Source organism: Lissotriton vulgaris, chromosome 7 (assembly GCF_964263255.1).
Source record: "Lissotriton vulgaris chromosome 7, aLisVul1.2, whole genome shotgun sequence".
In the NCBI taxonomy this organism is placed as follows: domain Eukaryota; kingdom Metazoa; phylum Chordata; class Amphibia; order Caudata; family Salamandridae; genus Lissotriton; species Lissotriton vulgaris.
The window spans coordinates 629,465,175-629,492,896 of record NC_141695.1 but is presented as its reverse complement, the minus strand read 5'-3'; the positions used below and the strand labels follow the sequence as shown (position 1 = coordinate 629,492,896).

Genomic DNA, 27,722 nt, shown 5'->3' with positions numbered 1-27,722 from the left:
GATCCGCACCGCCAAGAAAACGGCTTTCAAGAACCGACTGGACGACAACGCACACAACTGCAAGGAACTCTTCAACATCGTGAAAGAGCTCTCCAACCCCAACGCCGGAAACAATGACATCACCCCATCGCAAGACCTCTGCAACTCCCTCGCCTCCTACTTCCACAACAAGATCGCGGACATACACAACAGCTTCAGCTCCCAACCGACGCACGCCACGACCGCAGCAACGCCACCCACCACCACCCTCCGCGACTGGACCCCGGTCAACACCGAAGACACCGTCCACATGATGAACTCCGTCCACTCCGGATCTCCGACCGACCCCTGCCCTCACCACGTCTTCAACAAAGCCGACGCTGTCATCGCACCCCACCTGCGGGACATCATCAACGCTTCATTCGACACCGCCACCTTCCCCGAGAGCTGGAAGCACGCCGAACTCAGCGCTCTACTCAAGAAACCTACAGCAGACCCCACCGAACTCAAGAATTACCGCCCCATCTCTCTTCTCCCGTTTCCAGCCAAAGTCATCGAAAAGACTGTCAACAAACAGCTGGCCGCCTTCCTCGAGACGAATGGATCCCTCGACCCATCGCAGTCCGGATTCCGCGCCAACCACAGCACCGAGACCGCCCTCATCGCCGCCACTGACGACATCCGAGCCCTGATGGACAACGGAGAAACAGCGGCCCTCATCCTCCTAGACCTTTCCGCGGCTTTCGACACGGTCTGCCACCGCACCCTAGTGCAGCTCCTCAGCAACGCCGGAATCCAGGAGAAGGCACTGGAATGGATCGTCTCCTTCCTCGACGGAAGAACACAAAGAGTCCGCCTACCACCGTACAAGTCAGAGGCCAACGAAGTCATCTGCGGCGTCCCTCAAGGATCCTCGCTGAGCCCTACTCTCTTCAACGTCTACATGAGCCCCCTCGCGGCCATCGCACGCCAACACAACCTCAACATAATCTCCTACGCCGACGACACCCAGCTGATCCTCTCCCTGACCAACGACCCCGCCGCCGCCAGAGCCAACCTGCACAAAGGGATGAAAGAGGTAGCCGAGTGGATGACGACGAGCCGCCTGAAACTGAACTCAGATAAGACGGAGGTCCTCATCCTGGGCTCCTCGCCCTCCGCCTGGGACGACTCCTGGCGGCCCCCCGCCCTGGGCACCGCACCCAAACCGACGGACCACGCACGCAACCTGGGTTTCATCCTGGACTCCTCCCTCTCCATGACCAGACAAGTCAACGCCGTCTCCTCGTCGTGCTTCAACATCCTGCGCATGCTGCGGAAGATCTTCTGGTGGATCCCCACAGAGACCAGGAAGACCGTCACCCAGGCCCTCGTCACCAGCCGACTGGACTACGGCAACGCACTCTACGCCGGAACCACCGCCAAGATCCAGAAGAGACTCCAGCGCATCCAGAATGCCTCAGCCAGACTCATCCTCGACATCCCACGACACAGCCACATCTCCGGACACCTAGGAGACCTACACTGGCTCCCGGTCAACAAGAGAATCACCTTCCGCCTCCTTACCCACGCACACAAAGCTCTCCACGATCAAGGCCCGAGCTACCTCAACAACCGCATCAACTTCTACGCTCCCAAACGCCACCTCCGATCTGCCAGCCACGCCCTCGCCGCCGTCCCTCGCATCCGCAGAGCCACCACAGGAGGAAGGTCCTTCTCCTACCTGGCCGCCAAGACCTGGAACTCCCTCCCGGCCGACCTGCGCCTGACCCAAGACCACCTCTCCTTCAGGAAGAAGCTCAAGACCTGGCTGTTCGAGCAGTAGCGGCCCCCCCCCAAGCGCCTCGAGACCCTACGGGTAGGTAGTGCGCTCTATAAATGTCTTTGATTGATTGATTGATTGACCAATGACCAATGCATCTCAGATTTATAAACACGGAAGATGCTTTTAAGAGTCTTAAAAAGTGGCTTTTCTAAGCCTCGTCATGCCTTCATTTAAATCTCCGATTCAGAAAAGGGGGTGGTGATGAACAGAGTGTCTGAATTAAGCAGACCACTCTTACCCAGTCCAAAGATCAGGGCTTGATCCATCACCGTTATTTATCTCACTGCACCATCCCAGCTCAGAACCTGGCTATATGCAAATCAGTCTGTCCCAGTGCATCATGGGAACAGGGCAGACTAAACTACCAAGCCAATTCTTCACCAGAAAGGAGACAAGCTACCGGGGACCGGTTTCTGGCATTTCAGCCTTCTTCGGCCCGGCTTGCTTGAATTCTGATGGTGCAGTGAGAAAGGGACTCATGTCTGAGTATACCCTGCCACACCTATAGTGTCCAAAAAAATTTAAATCTCCCCACTCAGGCTCTGGATAAGGTCTAAATTGCAGCTTAGTATTGGCGCGGATGATCTTGTTTTGAGTGGCACCACGCTTTATAAAGACACCATTCATTATTTATATTCAATGCAATATATTATCCGCACCAACAGCAGTCCACTGCCAATGTTTCTTTTATTACACATATTTTGTGTTTTTTAGCAAGGCTGCTTCCCTAATATTGCTTCTAGGCTACTTGCGAATAATTGTAAACCGGCAACTTAATTATTATTTACCAAAAATCATTCCAAAATGCCCACCTATATGTGTACATGCGTTTACAAGCATGAACAGTAACTGGTTTTTGTAAGGTACAACAAAACAAAACATGCCTGCACACACAGTGCTGCAATCATTGAATTGTTTTTTTGGTAAGTACACCAAAAGCCATTCTACGATTGTGTTTGTGCGCGAGGATAGGTGGCCTCCTTAGAAAGGAATGGATTTTATATGGATTTTATAAAAGTTGATTTCAAAATACATTCCAAGATAGCCAGTGTGTCCACACACCAGCTATCCTTGATTTTTTTTAAATCAAAATATTCACATGTATCTGTTAAGATTATCCCAAACACCTGCCTCCCATTCTCACTTCGCCTGTTCTAACATTACTAACTACTATCACCATCCTTTCATCCTCCCCAGAATTATTCATATCTCTCCAACCAGCCACTCTCATTAGCCCAGCTTATGGGGTAAAGTGATGTCCTGTCACAGGCTGTTTCACGTTTCTTGTTTGTTGTTGAGCACCACGTTTTTCTTGCAACCTGGCCATCACCTCTCCCTGAAATCAGTCTACTATTCACAGAAACTGCTTTGCCCCCAGACCCAAACGATTAATGTATTTCCTTTGCAATGACAACCACTAATAATTCATGGAAGCAATGAAAAACCCATCTATATTCTTGATCAGTCTCCCAACCATGACCAAGGCAATCTTCCCATCACCACCCTCATGAACCACAGACCGCCACATCCTTCTTCTCCCTCAATCAACAGGTTGACACTGCATCCAATTGCCTGTTTGCTCACAAAAACACCCTTTCTCCAAGTCTACAATCCTCACTCTAAGCAGTCTGCTTCTTGACTGCCGTCCGTAGTAAACTCTACCTCGAGATAGCAGATTTGATCATGAAACTCAATCTCAATATCATGATTCTCTTAGAAAGTTAGCTTATTGCTTCCTCCAACAGTGTATTGGACCTTCTCTTCACCCCATTATTTAATTCTCAGTTTTCACCTCGAAGATAGACATAGGGAGAATAGCTGTGATTCATATAAACACGCTTAGTTCCTTCTGGTGACTGTGTCTTGAGATATCAGCCCCCAGTCAGAAGTTGAATATTGTTTATCAGCAATTCCTGCATCCTTGTATGATAACCTTGCAAAATTCTTTGAAAAAACAGTAACCTCAGTTGATCTATCTTTTTCATAATGCGCAGATCATCTAGTAGATGTCAAGCTTATCAAGCAAAGAACAGTGATCCGAGTTGCATTTTGATCTGATCTCAGAAACAGAGCTGCTGCGCACCATCTTCAAGGTCAAAAGATCAAATCACCTTTCTGATGCTATACCTGGCTTTGTAAGCAAAGACAGCTTCTTACCGTCTGATCCACCTTGGTAAACTCCTTTCTAGAGCAAAGCACATTCCCTGATTGTTTAAAAACAGATAACATCACACTTTAAAAAAAACTTCACTTGGTCCAAGTGAGCTGAACAACCTTTATCATATCTGTACCTTTCCCTTCTAAGGAAAGTTGATAGAAAGTAGTGTATCCTACCAACCTTGGTCTCAGATCTTTGCTAACAAACAACCAGACTCATTCCAATTTGTCTCCCAACAGCCTTACAGCACAGAGATCACCCTCCTGCACATTAAGGACAATGCACTCGGTTTCCTTAAACTCATGTTTACTTGTGCCCCTTGGTCTTTAAGCTCCCTTTGTTACAATGAACCACATTGCCCTGATCAAAGTCTTGAGAAAACGAATGGGCATTGAAGGGGTCGATTGTGTCACTACCTACCTGATTACCGGGTTACAGGTAGAAAAGTCAGCCTCCAACATCGAGTCTACACATCTACTCAAACTTAACGCTGTCAAAACAGAATCCCTGCTAATCTCTCCAAAGAACCCATTGTTCCTGTACACTAGAGGATGGAATCCTTCACAGCCTGGACTACAAATCGGTATTGTTCAAAATATTAAGTCTTGGGCTTCATCCATGGTAGCGGCCTTAATCTTCAGAGGCAAATTGCTGCTATGGTGAAGAATGCTAAGCTTTAACTAAGGCTTCTTTTCGGGCATTAAAGATTGCCCTTCGCCGATCATTTTCACAAGCGGTGGCTCACCTTGTTATTGACAACAATAAATTTGACCTTATGTCTCCCATCCTGCTAAACTTCAGTGGCTCTCCATGGAAGTTAGTTCTCAGTTTATTACTCCCTATATCATGCGCAAAGCTTCTTCTCATGCATGACTATTTTCTCACCAGCTTCTCTGAAAAGCTGAAGATCTCTGGTACTCAGTGGGGTTTGACAAATGCATCCCACCATATTCAAACACGAGCACTGAATGAACTCTTCTATGGAAGTGCAACTAGAATTTAGAATTCCCTTCCTCCAGTCCTCCGCAGGACCCCTCTCACTCTCTCCCCACCCCCACACTTAGCACCTTGAGACCCTTACGGGTGAATAGTTGCGCTTTATATAAAAACCTGATTGATTGATTTTTCTTTAAAAAGGCACTCATAATCCTCCTGTTCGAAAGACACTTTAGTAAAGGTCTTGCTTGCCCTTTTGCACTATAGCTCACCAAGGCCTAGTCCATGTCTATTCTCTCAATTTTGCCCTTTGCATTTTGCTTTCCCCTGGTTTTATTGTGAGGATTGTCTAAACCTGTTCCTCAGGTTTTAGCAACTAAATGCCCAGGGCCATATAATGCTAACATTGCAGGTTTATATGTATGTTTGTGATGTTTGTTTGAACTGTTTCTTTTGTCAATCACTAGGATGCCCCGGGGCCATGCTCATAAAACTTTACATATTAAAAAACAAAACTGGCAAACCAAGTAGGTTGCAGCCACTTTACTTATTTTATACTGATACCTTCCTTGACTTCTATAGCATTTGTTTCCTTTTTGAAATAGGCCATATTATTCTGTTCAAAATATTTTATTGAGTTTATAATAAGGCAATCGACCAAACAAAAAAGAGCACTGATGAAGTACATTAAATTTGCAATATTACATTAAAATAAAAAATAAAACTTGTACCAATACAATGAGAATTGCAGTATAATAGAAACTAACATTTTAAAATAAAAGGGGGGAATCAATAACTATTGGTAACAATTGTAATGAAGCCACATAATAAAATCTAACAAACTGTACTTAATAAACAGTATAAAACAATAGTATACAGCTATATAATTATCAATTGGTTACCAAAACGATTATTATTAGTATTATTAACAACACCAACATAGTCAATTCAATTCAAAAACTTTATTCGATCATTAGTTAATAATCATAAAAGTACATACATACATAAGTAATAAAAACATGAGGATACAGCAAATTTAAGAATAATCACATATCAAGGAGCATGTTATTCCTCAAGCGTATCGCCTTTAAAATGAATACAGCAATAAAAAAACAGATGTCCTGCGAATCAAGTCCAAATAAAAGCCCCATGGCCGATACAATAGTGGATACATTATATTTTTTTAAAAGCGGTTTCAAATATATTTTTCGAAGGTGAAGATAAAAAGGGCATAACAATAAAAAGTGCTCTGTGCTTTGCTTTGTGGTCCCGTCACATGGACAGGGGGCAGTAGTATAGGTCTTCATATCAGGATACGCGACAAGCAAGTGAACAATCCCCATCCGTAATCTTGTCAATACATATTGGTGGGATCGGATAGTAACCATTTTAAGGTATCCTGAGAATCCCATTTCTACCTTTTTGTACCTATCGTAAAATACATGTGTGGAAAACTGAGCAGTAGCTACATTTCGCTTCACCATACTAACCCTCAAAAATTCATGTTTAAGCTCAGTCTTCGGGATATCTAAAGCACAAAAAGGGTTATCACGCACAGTAAGATTAAAGACATCTTTAAATGCTTGAATAATATAGTTAAGCCAGGGGATACGGGAACATTTATCCATGTGGAGACAGTCTAATATAATCTTTCTTGTGAAACCCGTCTGCTCCTTAGTCCATATAGATCTCCATACTAACAGAGGTCTTAATCTGATCAAGTCAGAAAGATGTTCCAAGCCAACCTCCTGATGGATCAGTTTTGTTGAAGCAGAAGATGGTAAACACAAGAGTTTTTTGACAAATTTGTTTTCCTCCCCCTGGAGCATATTGTTATTACAATGGCCCCACACACCTGAGCCATAAAGGGCCAGAGCAACACATTTATGGCGGTATAAGTACAGCATGTCAGGTATCCGCCTAGAGCCTAACTTGGATGCAAACTTAAATATGCCAAAAGAACACTTGGCCATATTAGCTCTTACATTAATCATTTCTGGCGCCCACATCCCCCCACTGTTAAAAGTGATACCCAAATAACAGAATTTGTCAACCACTTGTATAGTTTGGTCCATAACTGTAAAGGGCCTTAAATTTTTGATTTTCTTACCGCAGGGCATTATAAAAGTTTTTGAATTATTGATTTTTAATTTTCTCCCATTAATAAAATCTGCAAATTTGTTCATAAGTTTTTGCAGCCCAAGGGGAGTTTGTGAGAGCAGAACCGCGTCATCCGCATAAAGCAATATTGGAATGGAAAGGCCGTCAGCGGTCGGTGCATCTGCATTGACGGTCCGTAGTTCAGACTCAATTGCATTAATAAAAAGGGAGAAAAGAAGAGGAGCAAGGACGCATCCCTGCCTAATTCCAGAGCCTACCTTAATACTAGGTGTACACTCCCCCGATTGCCCATAATGTATCTTAGCCTTCAAATTCCTGTATAATTGGGCCAAGAAATAAATAATATCCTGTGGAGCGCCCATATCCAATAAGGTTGACCACAGAAGACCATGGTCAACCAGGCCGAAGGCGCTGGTCAAGTCAGCAAAGCAAAGAAACAGCGAGCCTTGTTTAGCCCGTGTATATTTGCCTATAATGAGGTCCACATTTATGCACTGTTCTATAGTGCCTAACCCCTTACGGAATCCAAACTGGGAGTCCGCAAGGACCCCTTTACCTTCAACCCATTCCTCCAGACGACTCAGTAATACCCTACTCATAATTTTTAGGGAAGCAGTGAGGAGAGAAATCGGGCGATAGTTTTTTGCCTCACCCCTCGCCCCTTTTTTGTAAACCGGGATAATGATTGATTCCCCCCAGGTCTGTGGGGCCGCAGTCATTGCAGCTGCATTAAAAACCTTGGTTAACAATGGGCTCCAGATGGAAACCTCGGCTTTATAAAGATCAACGGGTACCCCATCAGGGCCCGGTGCCTTTCTCCCCTTACTAACCCGGATGGCAGCATCCACCTCGGAGACTGTGATGTTAAGAGGTAGGGGGGTGGTAGCTACAGTCTCCCTATCACCCCCTACAACTAGTCCTTCAGGGTTAAAAATACTAGAAAAATGAGCCACCCATTGTTCCTCAGTCACCTGAGCAGACATTACCGGGGCTTCATCATTTTGAAGAAAGGGACTGTTGACAGTGGACCAAAAAAGCTTAGCATCCTTAAGATCCACTGCCATGGTCAGGTTGTTCCAGGCCTCTTCCCTTAGTTCCTGTTTCCTGTCCTTCAGATGAATTGTGTATTCCCTTCTCAGGGCCCTAACTGCTTCCTTATCCCTGGGTTTACACTTGAGAGCGGCTTTAAGTCTTTGTAAGGATTTTGTACATTCCTTGTTAAACCATCCCCCGGTGTTCCTAGGGCCTTTCGGTTTTATACCAGTTTAGATTTGTGCAATGTTTTTATTAATAATATCAAAACTAGCTAGAATATCGGCATTATCCTTATCGGGTTCAAGACAGCATTCCACCTCATCTATACAGGCTGACACTATGGTACATAGTAAACATTCCTCATTTTGCCTACCCCATTTAATTCTTGGGCCGTTGGATCTATGTGGGACTACATCTGTTACTACACCATGCAACGCCTTTACCTTATCCCCCCACAAAGAAAGATACATTGTTAAACAGTTATGGTCACTAAGGGCTGGGTCGACTATTACAGGTGAGGTACACAAAGCCATAATACTGGAGGAGGCGATGAGGTAATCGATAACCGTGGCACAATTCCTACCAATAAAGGTCGGTACCGAATTTCCCTCACTGTCTTCGCCAGGTAACATGATGCATAAATCCATTTTAAGCATAAAAGTGTTTAGAGATTCCCCATAAGCCGAATGTAAAAAGTGGGTCTGATCTTCCCCAACCTCCCCCCCCATACCCACACACCCTTTTGCCAACGAAGGGGCACATGTGAATGTTGAAATCTCCACCCCACAAAATATCAAAGGACACATCACTACAACCGCATAGCCTTTCCACCTCCGCATCAAGTTCATCAACCATAGCTGTTTTAGAGTGGTTAAAGGCATTGTTATAGTGATTTATTACTAGGACATTTCGCCCATTCCTATGTTGTAACCATAACAACTGAGAGTGCAGACCAACAGTCCGGTGGATTTTCACTTGAACCGGTAACCTCACAGAGAGCAGTATCACCATCCCGCCACTGGCTCTCCCCATGTTGGATGGCTGTGCATGACAGTTATAGGCAGCATACCCATCAAGATAGACATCTTCGGCCACCCAGGTCTCCTGGAGACACAAGATGTCAAATTGGGTTATAAATTCTAACCATCCTAGACGATCTATCTAATTATTCCACCCTGCAATATTCCAACTCGCCATCTTATAGCCCCTTTCACCAACATAGTCAATCAATCAATCAAACTTTATTCGGTTTTCACATATGAAACCATAAAAGTACTCTAAAAAATACATACGTGGTATAAAAAGGATAAAATATTTATACATACGTCACATAGGAGACAGAACTACCCTAAAAATCTCATACATATTTATTTGAACAGTGACTCTCTTAGCGTTTTTACTACAATTGGTTATAAAAATGTCAGGACATATTTTTACCTATTTTATCTGTCAGTGCAGGCCTTCAATTGGAATTCTATTTTTCTTTATTCTTTGACCACACTCCATTTGGTGCAATAACGGCAGGGTCTATATTGACGACAAAGTATGGCAAGAATTAGTTTTAGGTGATTCAATCTTACCGGGAGTTGTTAACTCTGTTTCCCCATTTCTGGCCATTACTTACTTCGGATTTCAGCCCACAGGCTGGCCGCTGCTCGTGCACTATTGGCGGCGTCTTTTTGTATTCTGTTAGAGTTTTCTCGCGTTTAGCTGGAAAAACGAAGGATTCGTTTTAATTTTAGATTCTACCGCATTGCTCATTTATTCCCCTCGAATGTTGTCTTACCTGAGGGGTTGTTCCAGGTTTCCAATATCTTCCTGCTCGCTTCTGTGTTCAACGGTTAGTTACACAGTGCAAGTCACATGACTGTTTTGGTTTTATTCTTGTCATGTGGTTCAGGGGTTATGGGTTATGTAGTCCTGACCTGTTTAAATGCGACAACTTGAAGCCTAAATAAATGACTGCGCCCTCTGGATTAAAAACATCGAAATCCGAAGTAAGTAATGGCCAGAAATGGGGAAACAGAGTTAACAACTCCCGGTAAGATTGAATCACCTAAAACTAATACTTGCCATACTTTGTCGTCAATATAGACCCTGCCGCTATTGCACCAAATGGAGTGTGGTCAAAGAATAAAGAAAAATAGAATTCCAATCGAAGGCCTGCACTGACAGATAAAATAGGTAAAAATATGTCCTGACATTTTTATAACAAATTGTAGTAAAAACGCTAAGAGACTCACTGTTCAAATAAATAGAACAGATACATGATGTGCCCTTTACCTCTGCAGAACGACTTGCTAGCCAGAAGCGCTTTCACAGACAGACAGACGAACTGCCTTCTGCGAAAAGGTAAAATCAAGTGTAACTATCCAAAAAGCACTGACCCAGTATTAGAGAGAGGCCCTATTCTCAAACATCCCATGTTGTTTTTACATAGATACCCACCTAACCAACGCCCTGCAGAAGAGCCTGACGAGTAAACACACAGGCTTGGAAACGCGTCGGCGTTCTTTGGTTCACCGAAATAAATGAACTTTAATTAGCGCAAAGTCCTTTGAACATTACGCTGCAAGCTATGGTGAAAAACTAACAGTTGCAAATTTTGCCTTTGCCCTACTAGACCTCAAACATACAAAGGTGTCACAATGAAGGTCTAGTGTTGAAACTAGTTAGGTGGGTACAGTTCCCTCATGTAAATGTACATTGTGAGAATTGTATAGTTTAAATGTTTTTGCATATTTGTAACATAAGTGTTTGTTTATGGTGTTTAATGTAAGTATTGTACATAGTATATACCCACTTGTGTATGACAAGGCAAGTCCCCAGACAATCATAATAATCCAGACAAGTGACGCAACTTGTACATTGAAAAAAATCAATTATAACACCCACTGATTAAATACGGTGGTGTACAAAAAATCTGCTCAAAATAAAAAAGTGGCAGAACTAAAAAGCGACTGGGTTCTCAATTATTACTTACAATAGCATTGTGTCCTACCCAGGGCTTAAAAGGGCACAACCCCCTTTTGTTTTTCATGTTTAGATATATCTGAGCCATGAAATATAATGGGCATAATCAAGGGACATACACTCCTAGTGGATCTAGCGACTCAAGGTCGATCCTTCATTCAGCCAAATCTTTAGCCAATACAATAATGGGCGTAAAGCCAATAAATCACAGAGATAGGGCACCCCCAGTTCTTCTTGTAAACATCATATACGATGTTGCCCTGAGCACACCTAACAGGCGCTTCAAGAATGAGTTCTCAACTACTTGTAACTCATTCATGTGGACGTAACCCCATATTTCGCTGCCGTAAGTGACTTTAGCAACACACTTGGCCTGGTATATCTTTCAAAGTGCGGCAATCTGTCTCCTGCCTAGTTTGGAGGTGAAGTTTAAAACAGCCATATTTGCACGCACTAGATCTCCCCTTTTCCTCTGTTTTAATGGGCCCCATTTAATTTTCTCATCCACTAGGACCCCCAGGTACGAGAAGGCACCAGTGCGGGGAACTTGGGCAGATCCTACCATAAATTTAAAAGGCTTTCTCGGGCGAGGTCCCACCTGCATCACATACGATTAGGAGTTGTTTATTGACAGGTCCAGATTTGCTATAAAAGAGGAGGAGTCAAGAAGTGGTTGTACCCCCTAGCGGTCCTAGATAAAAGGACCGCATCATCTGATTATAATAAGACGGGCAGACCACATCGGCCTACCTGCGGATAGTCAACCCTTGTCTCTGTTAAACCTTTATCCAAATTATTGATGTATAAATTAAACAGAAAGGGGGCTAAAATACAACCTTGACGTACTCCTCTTCTTCTTACAAAATTACAAGAAACCTTTAGATCTTGTGAAAATCTAGTCTGCGCCTTGATTGATCGGTGAAGGTCTTCCAAAAAATGAACAATGTTACCATCTACCCCTATAGCCAACCTGGCCTGCCATAGTTTAGCCCTATTCACGCTATCAAATGAGGATGATAGGTCCATGAAAGCTAGGTAAATGGTTCCAGGACGGGCCACTGTATATTTATTCAGAATCATAGATAGATTAAGGGACTGGACCACAGTGGACCGCCCAGGGCGAAAACCATACTAGACGTCCCATAGAGTCCAACATTGAGCTTGGTCTATAGCAGTGGATGTCACCCCGGTTGCCCTTTTTTAAAATCGGCACTATCGTGGAAATAGGCCAACATAGTCAAATCAGCTCCCTTTATGGCAAAAATTATCCATGACCACCATGCATGTACTGCTTATTGTGAAGCATCTTTCCAATTGGTGGAAGTCGATTTTAGAGCAGCAGATATTTAAAAGTCAAAGAACTTGTTATTTGAATATGACCGTTTTGTTGAGAGGAATATCGATTTACAAATCAACATATTATATGAAGGTTTAGCTGATAATTCTTTTTTTTTATATAATAAACTCCCAAACCTCATTCCAACACTTAAAGAGAATATTAAGTTCAAAAAGCATATGTTTTAGTTAACCTGGAGCTAAATTACAGTGCCAGCAATATATGAGAATTTAGTAGTGTTGCCTTAAATATTTTTAACGGTGTCCATAAACAAATAATATGAAAGAATTAATTTGGTATAAGGACCCTGGTATCCATCCAGAGACACCATTCATCCATATTTTCCTCCAAAGACAAATTCAGTTCATTATTCGAAGAAGAAGAGATAAAATTAATGTTATTCTTGTATAAATTATTCTATTTTTTATAATAGATTGACACATCTTGAGATGAAGAAGCGATTACTTGTATATATGTTTCTAGATCAGATACATTTTCCATTGGAAAATTGCTAGGAAATGAATCAAGGACAGAATAAAAAAAATCATATTTAGGAATATTGGAAGGAAGCAGGATTAACTTTTGTTGCAGCTTTTCAAAAGATAAAAAAGTGTTATTTTGATATGTATCTTTTAAGTAAAAGATACCAGCATTTATCAAAGATTGCCAAAATTGTATACTTCGATTAAGCTTTATAATAGGACTGAACCATAAGGATGTATTTAAGGTGTGAGAATTAGGTGTTTGAAAGAGAGAATCTAAATCCTGTAATATTAATTTTGTAGCTTTCAATATTGCAGAGCTTCGTAATAAAGAATTAGTAGCAGGCATAGTAAGTAAAGTAAGTAACGGAAACGGTGATATCAAACTTTTTTCAATGAGAAGCCATGAGGGTGTATTATTAAAATCTGTATTGGTGAACCAAAAGGCGCATTGTTTTAAAATAAATGCTTTTTAATAATTAAAAAATCTGGTCAACCAAAACCACCATTACATTTTGCAATTTTCAATTTTTTGTACCTGATACGAGGCACTTTATTATTCCAAATAAACTTAGATATTAGTGTGCATAAAAATGTATAGAACTTAAGTGGAAGTTGGGTAGGTATCAAAGATAATAGATTAATAACATTTTGGAGCAAAGACGATTTTAACAATATCGAGTTTACCTCACCAGCATAAGTGTAAAACAGACCACTTAAGAATTTTGTCTTTTGATATTATTAAGAATATACTTACAGTTCAATGTAACTGATTGTATAATGGTATGGGAGAATAGGATACGAAGATATATATAGGTTTTCTTTTTGACATATTATTTAATTATTTGGAAGCATAGCAGGGGCACAGTGCACATTTAAGGTAAACATGTTTTGTCTTATTTGTGTTTAAAGTGTAACCTGCAATTTGAGAATATGACTGAACCATCTTTAATAGGGATAGAATAGAAGAAGCTGGATTACTATTATATAATGAGACATCATCAGCTGAAGTTTTTATAGTAACCTCAATGAATACTCTTCCCCTTGCCTGGACTTATTAGTCCCTCCCAACTACAACATTTCTAGACTGGACAGACATTCCAACAGGAAAGGAGGAGGCATCGCCTGCATCTACAGATCTTCCCTCCTTGTCACGGAACTCTTGGTGGACACCACTGACTCCTGCGAATACCTTACACTCTCCATTTGCAGCAACTCATTACATCTTTGTAACTTGCACATCTTTTACCACCCTCCAGGTTCTAATGATTCTTTCACTGATCACCTCTTGGAAATAATCACAACTAAGATTTCCTCCAATGCCAAAGAGATTTTCCTGGGTGATTCAACCTGCACTGGAATGACCCTAAAGATCCCTATGTCAACGCCATCAAAGACCTCCTAACCAATCAAGCCCTGACTCAAGCCTGCTCTCTGCCAACCCACTCAAAAGGCGCCACCCTTGACTGGATCATTTCTAAGGAATCCTCAGTCAAGCTTATCTCCATGGACCCATGTGACTGGTCTGACCACCACTCCATCTCCTTCCTTTTACCTGGGACCCACAAGACAAAGACACCGCAACCGGTGATTCCCAAACACTGGATCAGAGACACTAAGAAACCTTGACCTTATGAAACTAAAGACCCGCTGCAAATGTGAGCCCCCCTTCGCACATAAATTGGGTCAGTGACCTCAATGAACATTACTTTTCGTCTATATCAAACATTTTGGACGACCTTGCCCCTCTAAAACTAAAAAGAACACAAATCAAAGACAGAAACCCCAGGTTCACTGGTTCCCTCTACTTGGAAAGGAGATCCCTACGGCAATCTGAAAGAATCTGGAGAGAGCACCCCTCTGCTACGCATCTAAAACTTCTCCGCCACGCGAGAAACTCCTACAACAAGCACATCCTGAATTCAAAAAAAGAATATTTCAGATCGGAATAGGGGAATGCCAAGAATAGACCCTGCAAGCTCCTTGAACTGGTCAAACACCAATCAAATAAACTGGCTAAAACACAGAATGAATCCACCAAATCTCTAATATCGCCAGAGGAATTCACCTATTTCTTAGCTGATAAAATCACGGCATTAGGAATTGAACTCAGTATCGCCACTTACTCTCAACCTCTTCTGGACTTGTCCCTCTTTTCCGCACCACCCCCTCTGGCCTCACCTTAAAACCAAGCCCGCTGGACCGACTTTGAATACTAAGACTAAGACTCCATCTCCAAAATCCTCTCTACCTTAAACCCAAATAACCACTTTAATGACCCGCTACCATCCAACTACCTCGCTGCTTCCTCCCAATCCATTGTTCCTTGCTGGACTGCAATAATCAACGCCTCTCTCCAGCAGGGATAGATTCCGGACCCCTTGAAAGCTGGCCAAGTCCTCCCTATTTAAAAAAAAAACATAGCTGGATCCAGCCTCCCCTGACAATTCCAGACTTATCTCCAATATCCTGCTGTTAGCCAAAGTATTAGAGAAGGGTGCACAACAACAACTAAGTCAGCACATCAACAACTTCCATCTACTTGATGCCTTCCAATCTGGATTCAGACCGGGGGACAGCACTGAAAATACTATGCTCCACATTGTGGACGATGCCCTTTAAGCCCAGACCAAGGCAAAACCTGCCCTCTAATCCTATTAGATCTATCCTCCGATATGGTCAACCATGAAAAACTACTCAAACGCCTCAAAATCAGGAAGGATCTGGATGGTGTGGTCCTAGAATGGTTCAGGTCCTTTCTCCATAACCGATCTCAGAGATTCCTCATTAACGGCAACCTATCAACTCCCACCCCGGTCATGGTTGGAGTCCCCCAAGGTTCAACCCTGTCCCCCACCCGCTTTAATCTTTACTTAGAGCCACTCACCGAAGTTCTTCGTACCGCCAACATCTCTTACCATATGTACGCGGACGATACCCAAGTATACATCAATATTTCATCGCTTGAGGAGATTCTCTCCCTGAATGAGACCATGAAACTGACTGTCCAATGGCTAGCAGCTAACCAACTCAAACTCAACGCAAAGAAAACTGAATTTCTCCTAATCTCCCCTTCAAAAGCCAACCCGGAGATTCAGATATGGATCAAGGCCATCACAGCCTTAAACTGCCAGCCGACCATTGTGGACTCTGCCAAATCCCTGGGCATAATCCTAGACTGTAACCTGAACATGCGAGACCACATTAACTCAATGGCTAAATCAGCCAGTTTCCACCTGAGCTACCTATGGAAGCTGAAACCTTCTATCGATGTTCCCGACTTAAAAATGGCAGTTCAAGCACTAGTCATCTCTAGATTGGAATATAGATGTTCCACCCTTACAGGATTACCCAAGATCTCCTTGGCACCTCTAAAAGCCTGCCTCAACGCGGCCGCCAGACTTCTCACCGGCACCAGGAAATTCAACCACATCTCTCCACATATGAAAGCGCTGAACTGGCTCCCTCTAGAGGCCAGAATTCAGTTGAAGCTGGCATGCATTACACACAAGGCTCTATATGCAAACTCACCTGCTTATCTGGCACAGAAACTAGTGCTATCTGGAGGAAGCAGGAACCCCCGGTCCGCTATAAACCTCTTGCTCCAACCTGCCTTTTTTCAGAAAAAAAAACCTACAATAGGGGGTTCACTGGGGCTGCACCAAGAATTTAAAACTCTTTCCCTACCGCCATCAGAAGAATCCCTTCTCTAGCACATTTCAAGAAGGAGGCCAAAACTTTCCTCATGGGTAAATTCCTTGTCTAAGGCCTGCCCTCAACCACCACAATGTGCCTGACGAATCTAAGACTATGGCATCTTCCTCAGATCACAAATTCACCCCACCGAGAATATGTGGGGCTTTTGTTTTTACTGATTCAAACTATGACTGTAACCATACACTTGTATCCCCTTTTTTCTCCTATGTTCCCAACACCCCTGCCCCTCGCCAGCCTTTTTGTATATTTCTGTACTTTAGACTTTTTTGTTTGTTCACCTCTGTATACCGTGTAAAGTGCTCAGATACCCTCATGGGTCACGTTTGCGCTCTATAAAACACTAAAATAAATAATAAAAAAACCTCATTTATAGTAATACCTTTTATTTCTGTGGAGTGTCTGATGGCAATGAGTAAAGGTTCAATGGCAAGGAGAAAAAGTGAAGGTGACAAGGGACTACCTTGACGAGTGCCTCTAAAAAGGAAGAATGTATTAGAGAGTGGACCATTAATGATAACACCAGCAGATGGGCCAAAATAAAGAGCTGAAATAATACGAATAAAGGAATTGCCAAAATTAAAAGCAGATATAGTATTAAATTGTAAATTGATACTGCCAATGTACTTTGTCAGATGCTTTTTTAGCATCTAATGCAAGGACACCAGCGGGAAGGGGTAAAGATGTCCGCTTCAATTGCATGAAATATTAATCTAGCACTATTCACAGAATGGCTATTTTTCATGAAACCAGTTTGATCAATGTGAACAATAGTGCCAAGCGCAGAAGTCAATATGGTTGCAAGAATATTTGCATAACGTTTACAATCTTGATTAATTAAAGAAATAAGGGTGGTAATTTGATACAACAGTGGGTTTTGAAAGAACTATAATCAAAGCATCAGGAAAGGATCCTGATATTCTAATTTGAGTAAATAATTTAAGTAAATGAGGCATCATATAAGGAGAAAATTGTTTATCAAATTCAGCAGGGATACAATCCGGTCCAGGTGATTTACTGGGTGTAAGAGCTTTAATAGCAGAATTCATTTCTTCTAATGAAATCGGTACATCCAATATTTTCCTCACTGATAATTTTTGGTAGGCCAAAGGATTGCGAAAATTATCAATACTAAACTTATCTATAGCTGAGGGATTACTGTATCGATTTGAATAGTAGATAAAAAATGTATTAACAGTTTCTTTGTTTGATATTGCCAATTTACCATTAAAACCATGAATTGCATTCATTTTGTTTTTATCTTTTTTAATACTTAAATAATTTGCCAGAAGTCACGCAGATCTATTGGCTTTCAAATGAAATTTTGCCTTATTATTCGAAATGTGTATACCAGCTTCTCTACTTAAAGAGATTAACTCATATCTGAGTTTCTGTAATTGCATTTTGTATTTATTATCATTAGATGAAATAAAGACCATTCATATTTTGCTATTTGTTTATCAAATTCTTGGAGTTTAGCGTTAAAAGGTTTGTTATCCTGTGCCATAATTGATATTGTTACTCCTCTGATATAAGCCTTAAATGCATCCCAACTATTTACAAGTGAAGTAGGTCCTTCTCTATTGAAAAAGAAATAATCATGTAATGTTGACAAAAGTTTGGATTTATTATGGTCATAAAGAGGAATATTCATATTCATACACCAGCGAGAATGGGATTGTTGAGTTGGCTAAGTTGTACAACACCTGCAATAAATGCATGGTCAGAGATATGAATATTGTGAATTGTAGGATCAGAAAATGAATGAATTAATGAAAAGGAAATTAACAAATAATAAATACGAGAATAAGAGTTGTGAGGGTTAGAGAAAAAAGTTAACTGTTTCCCTTTTGGGTGATGTAGACCCCAAATATCTAAAATTTGGTCAATTTAAAAAAAGACTTTAAAAATAAAATAAGCCTTAGTGGGACAATGTTTAGTTTGAGAATATCTATCCAACAGTGGGTCACAAATTAAGTTAAAGTCGCCACCAACAATAAGTGGAACAGTACCTAATTTAATCACTTCAGAGATAAAAAGAGACCAAAATTTAGGATCATCATTTGTTGGACCATAGACATTCATTATATGAAAAATATTATTATCAATTTTAACTTTCGCTAACCTTCTGTACCTGAAAATATGGATAGTATTTGACTATTTAACTTTTTTGAAAAAAGGATAGCAACACCATTCTTTTTACTAACTGCAGGAGAGGAAATAATGTTACCAACCCATCATTTATCCATATATGATAAAACTGTTTATTATCTATGGGTTTCTAGATGTAAAGAAATGCCTGCTTAATGTCTGGCCAAATAATCTAAAACGTTAGTTCTTTTAACAGGGTGTCTTAAACCTTTGACATTAAACGAAAAAACTTTAATTTTATTAATATTATCCATAATCAGTAGAAAAAGGAGATAGGAAAAAGAAAGAAAAAATGTAGCTTAGAGGATTAGAGAGTAGCTCCAGAAGAAGAAGGTAGGAGAAAAAGGAATGACAAGGAAACTAAAAAAGACAACATAGAAGCATAAATGATGTTCCAGAATTGCACACACACATATACAAGATTGACCTGCCTAGGCAATACCCCCACAAAAAATATGGACAAATAGGGTAGAATCAAAATTATTCAAATGTATGATTCATGTTGAAGTGTCACTTGTTTCCATGGAGAGCAGAGAACGTTGATCTAAAAATGCATAAAGATCCTTAGATTGTTGAAAAGATTTTGAGATACCAGGCTTCCAAATTCTACTAACAGAAGGATCAAAAAGGCCATATTTAAAACCACAGCTTCTTAGTTGAGGTCTAAGTTCAGTGAATTCTCTGCAAATTTCAACAGTTTCCTTGGCAAAAATATATAAAAATGTTATTTCCATTAACCATTATAGTTGGGCTCCATCTTGCCACTTTCCGGATCATTACCAGATGATGGTGACGCAAGACTTTAAAAATCACCTGATACGGTTTAACACTGCTTGGGTTACGATGAGAAGGAATTCTATGTGCCTTATCAATTTCGATCTTTTTCTGATAACTGTAACTGCAAAAGACCAGGTATCAAGGATTCCAAGTATTGCCTACAGTTGTTGCCTTCAACACCTTCTGGCAAATTAAAGATGCACAAATTATACTGCCTATTACATGTTTCTAATTCAAGTAAAAAAGCATTCATTAGTTCAATTTTTTCAATGAGGAGCAACTTATTGTCAATGTATACCTCATTATCATGGATTTTTATTGCATTTTCAGAGACTTTCATTGAAAGGCCAGCCATCCTTGCAAATATTTTTAATTTCAAGAACAATGTCTGTATTAGAGCATACTGCTTGTAACTCTTCCAGTAAAGTTATCAAGGAAGGCTCATTAGAATCCACTATTTTTTACTTTACTGTGGAGGAGAAATTGTTTGTTTATGTTTGTTGGTTGTTATATGCAAATTCTTTCCTTCTATATTAGAATTTTCCAAGCAAAATATATATAAACAGTGCCAAAAACACTTCAAAAACAGAGAAAATGAAATTACACAAAATATAAAAATAACAGGCAACTGTGCAGCAGCTAGAACCAGCTGTGGGTGTGGTTTAGGCCTAAGCCATGTCCTTTCCTTAATAAGTCTCTGCCCTCCTGACAGGTAGCTCCAGCAGCACCTCACAGGTCAGCTCGATGCAAGGGCACAGCATTGCAGAAAACCCTCAAACAATTGAGACAGAGCCCCAAAAACAACCTTTCCATTAGCGCTGGTCACAAAGAGAAAAATGTGATACCTCAACACTGGTAAGGAAAGCCTATAAGCGGCTACAAAATAGTCAATAATGCAGGCATTGCGGGAGAATTATCAGAAGGTGGCCATCTTGAAAAGCGCACCCGTGCACCTCCTAGTAGGCCACATTCTGAGTCCACTCTCCTGATACAAAATGCAGAACACCGAGAGATAAACCCTCCTTTGGGAGTCTGGGCTGTGTGCCTGCTCAGTCTTCCTACCTTGGTTAGCTGTCCACTGTAGGCTGTTCCTGACAGTGCTGCTGCTCAGTGTCATATCCAATGAGGCCCGACAGTATACAGACTGGTGCAGCCCAGCAAGGAACTGCCTCTCATTCCAATGGACAACCCTTGCCATGGCAGAAGACCAGGGGGGGGACAAAGTCATGCTGCGACTCCAGCCCCCTTCCGCCCTCCTGAAATAGAGGTGCTATATGGGGTCTAAGAAGGACAGGCTGCTGCAGTGCCACCGGAAATGCCTATTCTGCACCTGCCATCGCTCACCCACATACAGCCGGCCCACAGTTACCCAGAGACAGTAGGTCACTTTGTGCCTTCCAAACTACAAATTAAGCAGGCACTGAACAATCTGACCCTCAGGCACAGAAACCTCACCCTGGCTGATGAAAAAGTGCTGCTCCCTTGAGAAGGTAAATGATGCTCAATAAATATAAAATGCAAATTCAATATGTTTATGCATACAAGGTAACAATACTCTGTTATATACAGTTTCTTACATTTAACATTAGGTTTACTGCGTGACTCTTTGTAGATTCTCATAATAGTCACCCGTTCTTCTTGTGGGGTGAGAAAGGATGAAAAGAGTAGATCGACCCATCTCTCTTACATCACTCAAAACAATGATTGGGCAGTTATAGGAGAACAAGCCCTGAAAAAGTGGGATTGCCATCCTACCAATAACACAAGGGGGTTTGGATTCAGGAATGCTTATGGCGGCCACCTAAAATGCTTTAGAGAATCAATTTGCCCTATCCTCCAATAACCGCTAGATTGGGGCATGTGTCCAGTATGTGAATCTATTAAAAAACTGAAGTTGCAAATTAAGTTTTATTTTATATTTGTATATGTTAATTAGCATTTTCCTCCCGCTCCCTGAACCTTATATATTTTTACTGTGTGGTCATAACTGTCTGACCCCTGCTAAATTCATGCTATGTTCCTCTCTCCTAGGACCAGGTATATGTTCATGGTGTGTTCCTCTCTCCTTCAGGCCCTGCTCTTTCTCTTCACAGTGGGCTTCTTGGTCCCAGATCTGCTAGCCATTTGCAGCGACTCTGGCTGTGACTGGTGGCAGGGACGCTTCTGGGTGCAGCTGCTCCTGGTGCTGCTGAGTGTGGGCGTGGGTGTCACACACTTTGTCTGTACCTGGCTCACAGGTGTGAAGCTGGAACACTATAGAAACAACCCCCACACCTTCCTCAGCCTCTATGAGGTGGCACTACTTGAGGTAATATAAATTTTATGGTCATGTTGTGTTCCCTAGCGAGTACCCCACCGACTCCATGTACGAGTTAAAAGTGCATGTAACTTCCCTCCTGTACCAGCTATGAAGACGCAAATACATTTGCGTCCAACGTTAACTTGTCCTCTTTCAGACCCACCATGAATGGGTTTGATGGTCCGTTCCTAAGTATGCTATGCCAACGTCTTTTTGAAGTGTACTCCTACGTTTTTCAGCCTGGCTGAAAGTAGGCCCTGAATCTCTGCCACCGAGCCTCTTTTCTGGCTTCTGACTGCGAGGGCCTCTGCCCAAGCAGCCCCCGTACCCGTGAACTCTGACTTACTTCTAGCGCGGCCCTCCGTGCTCAGCTCAGCCTGCTGCCTGCCAAAATTGACTATAACCTTCGAGTTATCTGTTTTCCTCCCCGAAGATACATTCCAGCCTACTAGCTTCAGTAAACATCCTTCCTCAGCTACAGGGCTAAAGGGCCGACCTGTCTTTATGCAAGTAATTCATAGCCTCTGTTGCCATGCTTCCATGGAAGGCCCCATGCCCCCACGCTTCTCATACAGACACTCAGGCGCTTATACACGCACTCACAGCAAGTATAGAATAGCTTCTGCTCTAGAGACCTTTCTGCCCAGATAGCTTAGTTCCTAAACATCAGATATCGGATATGATAGAAGCACAAGTTGATCTGACATGCCAGACTTCTGTCTCTTTCCGCCAGTGTAAATGTCAAGTCCCCTGCACCCCGTCTATCACACGTCATGCAGCTGCGCGCGCATCCAAGCTTCCGATTTCCGCTGACATTGCAACATTCTGTTAGCACCACCCCTTGGTGCCACCCACTTTCGTCACCTATCAGTGACGTTTCTAGCACACACCCTAGTTCACGCCTAGTTTACGCCTCTTGATGATGTACTAGCACCACGTGTATACTGTTATCTTGTCTTCTCTCAGCTGTTACGCCTCTTACATTGAACATTATGATGTAAATCAAGTATATAAGCTATGTATTGTCAATCAACGACGGCGCGCTCATCTATCCCTTCTGACATCCTGTGTGGTGGTCAGAACATGATATCCTGATTCCTTTATGAGGAATAAAACCCTTAGAAACTCTTACACCACGGACTCTGTTTTCCTTCATTTCGATTGAGTTATTATTGATTAAGTACTTACCTGCATAGAAATTAAGAGAGTAAATTAATTATTTACATCATTTTGGCGCCCGAACAGGGACCCCTCCCCCACCTCACGCGCCGGAAGGTGCGTTGCGATCCGTGTCCCCTGCCATCAGTTAGACGGACAACACGTGTACTGGCAGGATTTCCTGCATTCCCCTCTGACACACGGAGGTGACGAAGACTGCGATCAGTGCCCAGACGAGGCGGTGAGGAGTGCGGAGGATCCCGACCAGAGCCCAGCCGAAGGAAGCAAGGTCCGAGGTGTGAAGAGGCCCACCAGTTTTCCGAAGTTTTCCGAAGTTTTCCGAAGTTCCGAAGTTTTCCGAAGTTCCGAGTCGAGCCCAGTCGAGTTTTCCGAGGCCTTCTGTTTTCCGTGCTTCCCGGTGAGTACCATTGCTGGGTCGTATCTAGACGGGTTTGGGTACGCAAGTCCGGTCTGCACTGTTTTTAGGCAGTGTATCTGTACTGTTTAGCAGTATATAAAGTATTCCGAATTTCTGCACTGTTACAACAGTGTATCTGTATCGTTGAGCGGTACATTCAGAGTAGGGGGAAGTTAGCTATGTCTTTAAATGTTTCATGTGATTAATGTCGTGGTATGAATGTGATTGTTTTTGTGCATTATTGTGTTTTCTTGTTTAAATAGTTACATGCTAATTAAGTATTTAGGATCAAGCATTTCAGTATCAAGTAGGCACAATGCCGTTTTTTAACAAATTAAAGCAGATAGGAACTAGGAAAGGGATGTTAGAGGAAGAGATTCCAATCCCCCCTAGGGACACTCCAGGTAATTTCATGTATAATAAGCATGGCATAGACGCCATCTTGTATCTAGAGTTATGGACAGATTATACCAAGCACCTAGAGGAAAGATACCGATGGCCAGTTAACGGAACATGGGATGCCGAGTGCATCATAAAGGTAGAAGAAATATTACGGAAAAAGAAAGCTAGACAATCTCAGAAAGACGCCATAGAATTTTGGCGTAAGGAATCACGTAAGCGTGCTGATAGAGCACTCCGTAGAGAAGACAGGCTTAAAGAATCAGAAAAGGCCCAAGAAAACGAATTAGTTACTGAGGGAATTCGAGTAAAAGTAGAACAAATAGATCGTATCCTAAATGGCAAAGTGAACAACATGTATCTTTTGGCCGATGGTACCCCTGACGCCATTTCAGAAATACCGAAAAATTTGCCGTCACCATTAGTTCCAACTAAAGTAATGCATAAGACTACTAAAGACATATTCCTAAATTCATATCTCGAAGATGTAGCGCCAGCTTACACCAATCTGCCTGTTCGTGCCCTGCCTACTGACAGGGCCGGGGGTGGTACTGCCCCCCAAGATCACTCTCAGCCGACACCGAAAAAGACTAGTCCCGTTCCGCCAGCTCCGCCACTTCCCTCACCTAAAACTGATCTGCCGAAACCACTTCAATCAGATCCTACTAAAAGACAAATTCAGATACTGACTACACACAGAGATAATGCCCAAGCTTCCGCTTCAGGAGGTGCGACCGCGGGTCTCCAGACCCCGCCACCGACTCACAGATTAAATCTCAGAGGTATGCAGAGTCCTTTTACGCACAGATCCCCCCGTTCTTCTAATTCATCCCGTCTTGATGCACTAAAAGAAAATATGTCAGTTTGTAGATATGATCCAGAACCTGGACAGGACGACTTAATGGTATTAGCGTCTTTACGGTTAAGATCTGCTACTGATAGTTTGTTATGTTATGCAGGAATGAAGGAGCACCTAGATAGAATATATGAGTTCGTTCAAACGGGAAAGGACCCCGACAGTATTAAGGATGCCCTGGAGAAACAGAAAGTTACCATGCAAGCACTGATACTACGATTTTTCATAAATTGTCTAATAAGAGAACGAGACAGGCCCGGAACAGAGCAGAGTGAATTAGATGCATTGAACAAGTGGGGTCAAAATATAGCCGACGGAAAACATGACAGACAAAATTGCATAGAGGCCATGTATAAAAAGATTAAGAAAGCAGTGATAGCAGTACACGAGAAAGAGAAAGAAAAGACTCCCTCCGAGGAGGAAGAAGAATCTGAAGAACTAGAACCGACTACAAGCACTATAGCATATGTAGGTAAGGGAACTTATCTTAGGAAGGGTATCCGTCCAGAAAGCAAGAGAGTTTTCTTCTCTGCCTTAACGAATCCGAATTCTGCTGAACATCAGTTCCAGGAAACTGATAAACGGCTTCGAGATCGAGTTGGGTACCATGTACTCAATTCTATGGATGAACAAGAATTAGCCCGATCAGCGGTATCATGGGCCGAAAATGCAGACATATATAATGATGACACCGTAGCACAGACATTTCTGAACCTCTCCCCCGACGAACAGAAATTAGCAGGTATATATATGATTCAGCACCTTCTCATTAAGTACAGAAAACATTATTCCGATCCAGGTCCCTTACATGAGACACTAGAAGCACTACTGATGGATAGATGGAGAGGCCTAAGCACTAAATTAGTTCAAATAATTCTAGAACAACGACGCAGATATGATACCTTTGTAAGTCCTGAATATGTTCCCGCCCCACCCCCAGAAAGGAAAATGTACCATATGCAGTGCGGGAGTGGTATAGAAAGTCAGAACCCCTTGCGAGAAGTGCACCCTGTTATGGGTGAGGATAAAATTTTGAAACGCGTGTATGTACACACGCCTCTGACTAAATTAGAACTGTTAGAAATGAAGAAATTAGTACCGTGCCATGATAAAGACCCTGCAGGTTTTCATAGAGAGCTCAAAGACATGTTACTGATGGGGGACTACACATATGATGATATCATGAAAATGTTGAAAGTATTATTGCCTACGGGTATATTCGAGAAATTAAAGGAAAAGGACTGGGAGGTGGGAGACGCAAAGATTGCCTGGGCAGAAATAGAGGATGAAGAAAAGAAACGGGTTCCAGGGTTAGGCCTTGGGGACAAAACTAAAGCATTACCAGGTTTAATAGTACAGGTCCTGCCCAGATTATTGACAACTAGAAAGGAGGATTGGGATGCAATCTCGTCCTGTAAACAGAAACATGATGAAGATACTAGCGACTTTTATTCAAGATTCGAGAAATGTTTTATTATCAATAGTGGCCTCCAGCCAAGTAGCGAGTCGTACCCACATCTTTTTGTATCAAAGTTAGTCGAGAATTCCCTACCGTTAGTTAAAAATAGAGTGTATAAAGTCGAGAGTACATGGCAAGCAAATACGCCATCCCAGATGTTACAAATGTTACAATATCACCAGAATAGAATTAGGGAAGAACAAGACCAGGAACAGAAGCGCATGAAAGACACGAAAATGAAAATGTTAGTAGCCCAGACGGTTCCATCCGACAGTCACAGGAAAGGTACGACCCAGACAAGTCACGCCGCAGCTCCTGTTAAAGGGACATGCAATTATTGCAAGCAGCCAGGTCACTACGTACACGAATGTGCAGTTCTGAAACATAACATAGCGACAGGTAAAACTAAAGAGAGACCGCATCCGCCTAGACAAGACCATAACCAGCATCAGTCTACACAGAATACACAGCCTATGCATGCGTCCGCACAGACAGCACAGACCGTAGCAGTACCACAGCCACAGCCCATTGCTGCAACTCAGCAAGTCTCACAACAGATGTACCAGTATGCCCAGTCTGCTTACCCCGAATATTCCCGATATACATGAAACAGCCTAGAGAGGGAAGGTGGCTTGCCTCTTATCGAGATTCCTGTAGATCAAGAAGGTCCTTATGTACACAGTCAAGTATTGGGGAAAGATAGAAAGTTTTTAATTGACACAGGGGCAAGTCGCACAACAATCAGCCATGATGAAGTCCCAGGGGCACCCCTCTCAGGCTCACAAAATGTTTCCCTTGGTTTTTCAGGACAACCTATTGTAAATGAAGTCTCAGAACCAGTTCCCCTGGCTGTGGGTCCATTATCACGCGTTACAGACCTGTTACTAACAAAATCATGTCCGGAGAATCTGTTAGGAATTAAAACACTGAAGGCTCTAGGGGCTATAATATGCTGCTCCCCGGAGGGAGTTAGACTCTTTCTGCGGGATTTCAAGGGTCATTACGTCCTTCGTGAGTTTGACGTCAGATTGAAAAATGTACCTGATTACTTGTGGGCAAAAGGCCCAACTGATGTAGGATGTATGCACATTACACCATACCGCGTTACCCTCAAGGCAGGTGTTGTATTACCCAGAATCAGACAATACAAGTTACCACCCGATGCTGTAGCGGCTTTACTGAAAATCATTGAAGAGCTCATTGCCCAAGGAGTGGTCGTCGAGACCGACTCCAATATCTGTAACTCACCCATCATTCCGATTCTTAAACGTACTGATCCCAATGCACCGCCAGTATATCGGCTGGTGATTGATCTTCGAGAATTGAATAAATGCATTATCCCACAGTATCCTGTGGTCCCCGATATATCATCTCTATTGACTGCTATTGATTCAGAAGCAACGTTCTTTACTGTAATTGATCTCAAGAACGCCTTCTTCAGCGTGCCTATTGATCCAGAGAGCCAATATCTCTTCGGATTCTGTTTAAATGGACGCAGTTTCAAATTTTCGCGCGCACCTCAAGGATTCACAGAAAGCCCCAGCATCTATAGTCAAGCACTGAAAAGACAACTAGATTGTATTCAAATGCCAGTTAACACCGCTTTACTACAATACGTCGATGATCTGCTGATCACCGCACGAAGT

At 42.3% G+C, this 27,722-nt stretch overlaps 1 protein-coding gene across 1 annotated transcript in view; it reads left to right on the top strand.

Annotated features, from left to right (window-relative positions):
* LOC147702167 (polycystin-1-like) overlaps positions 1–27,722 on the top strand; it is a 599,895-nt gene that overhangs the window by 546,078 nt on the left and 26,095 nt on the right. Inside the window, exon 44 of the mRNA XM_086930810.1 lies at positions 21,559–21,791. Coding sequence (XP_086786936.1) covers positions 21,559–21,791 — 233 coding nt within the window. The remainder of the gene's footprint in view (positions 1–21,558; positions 21,792–27,722) is intronic.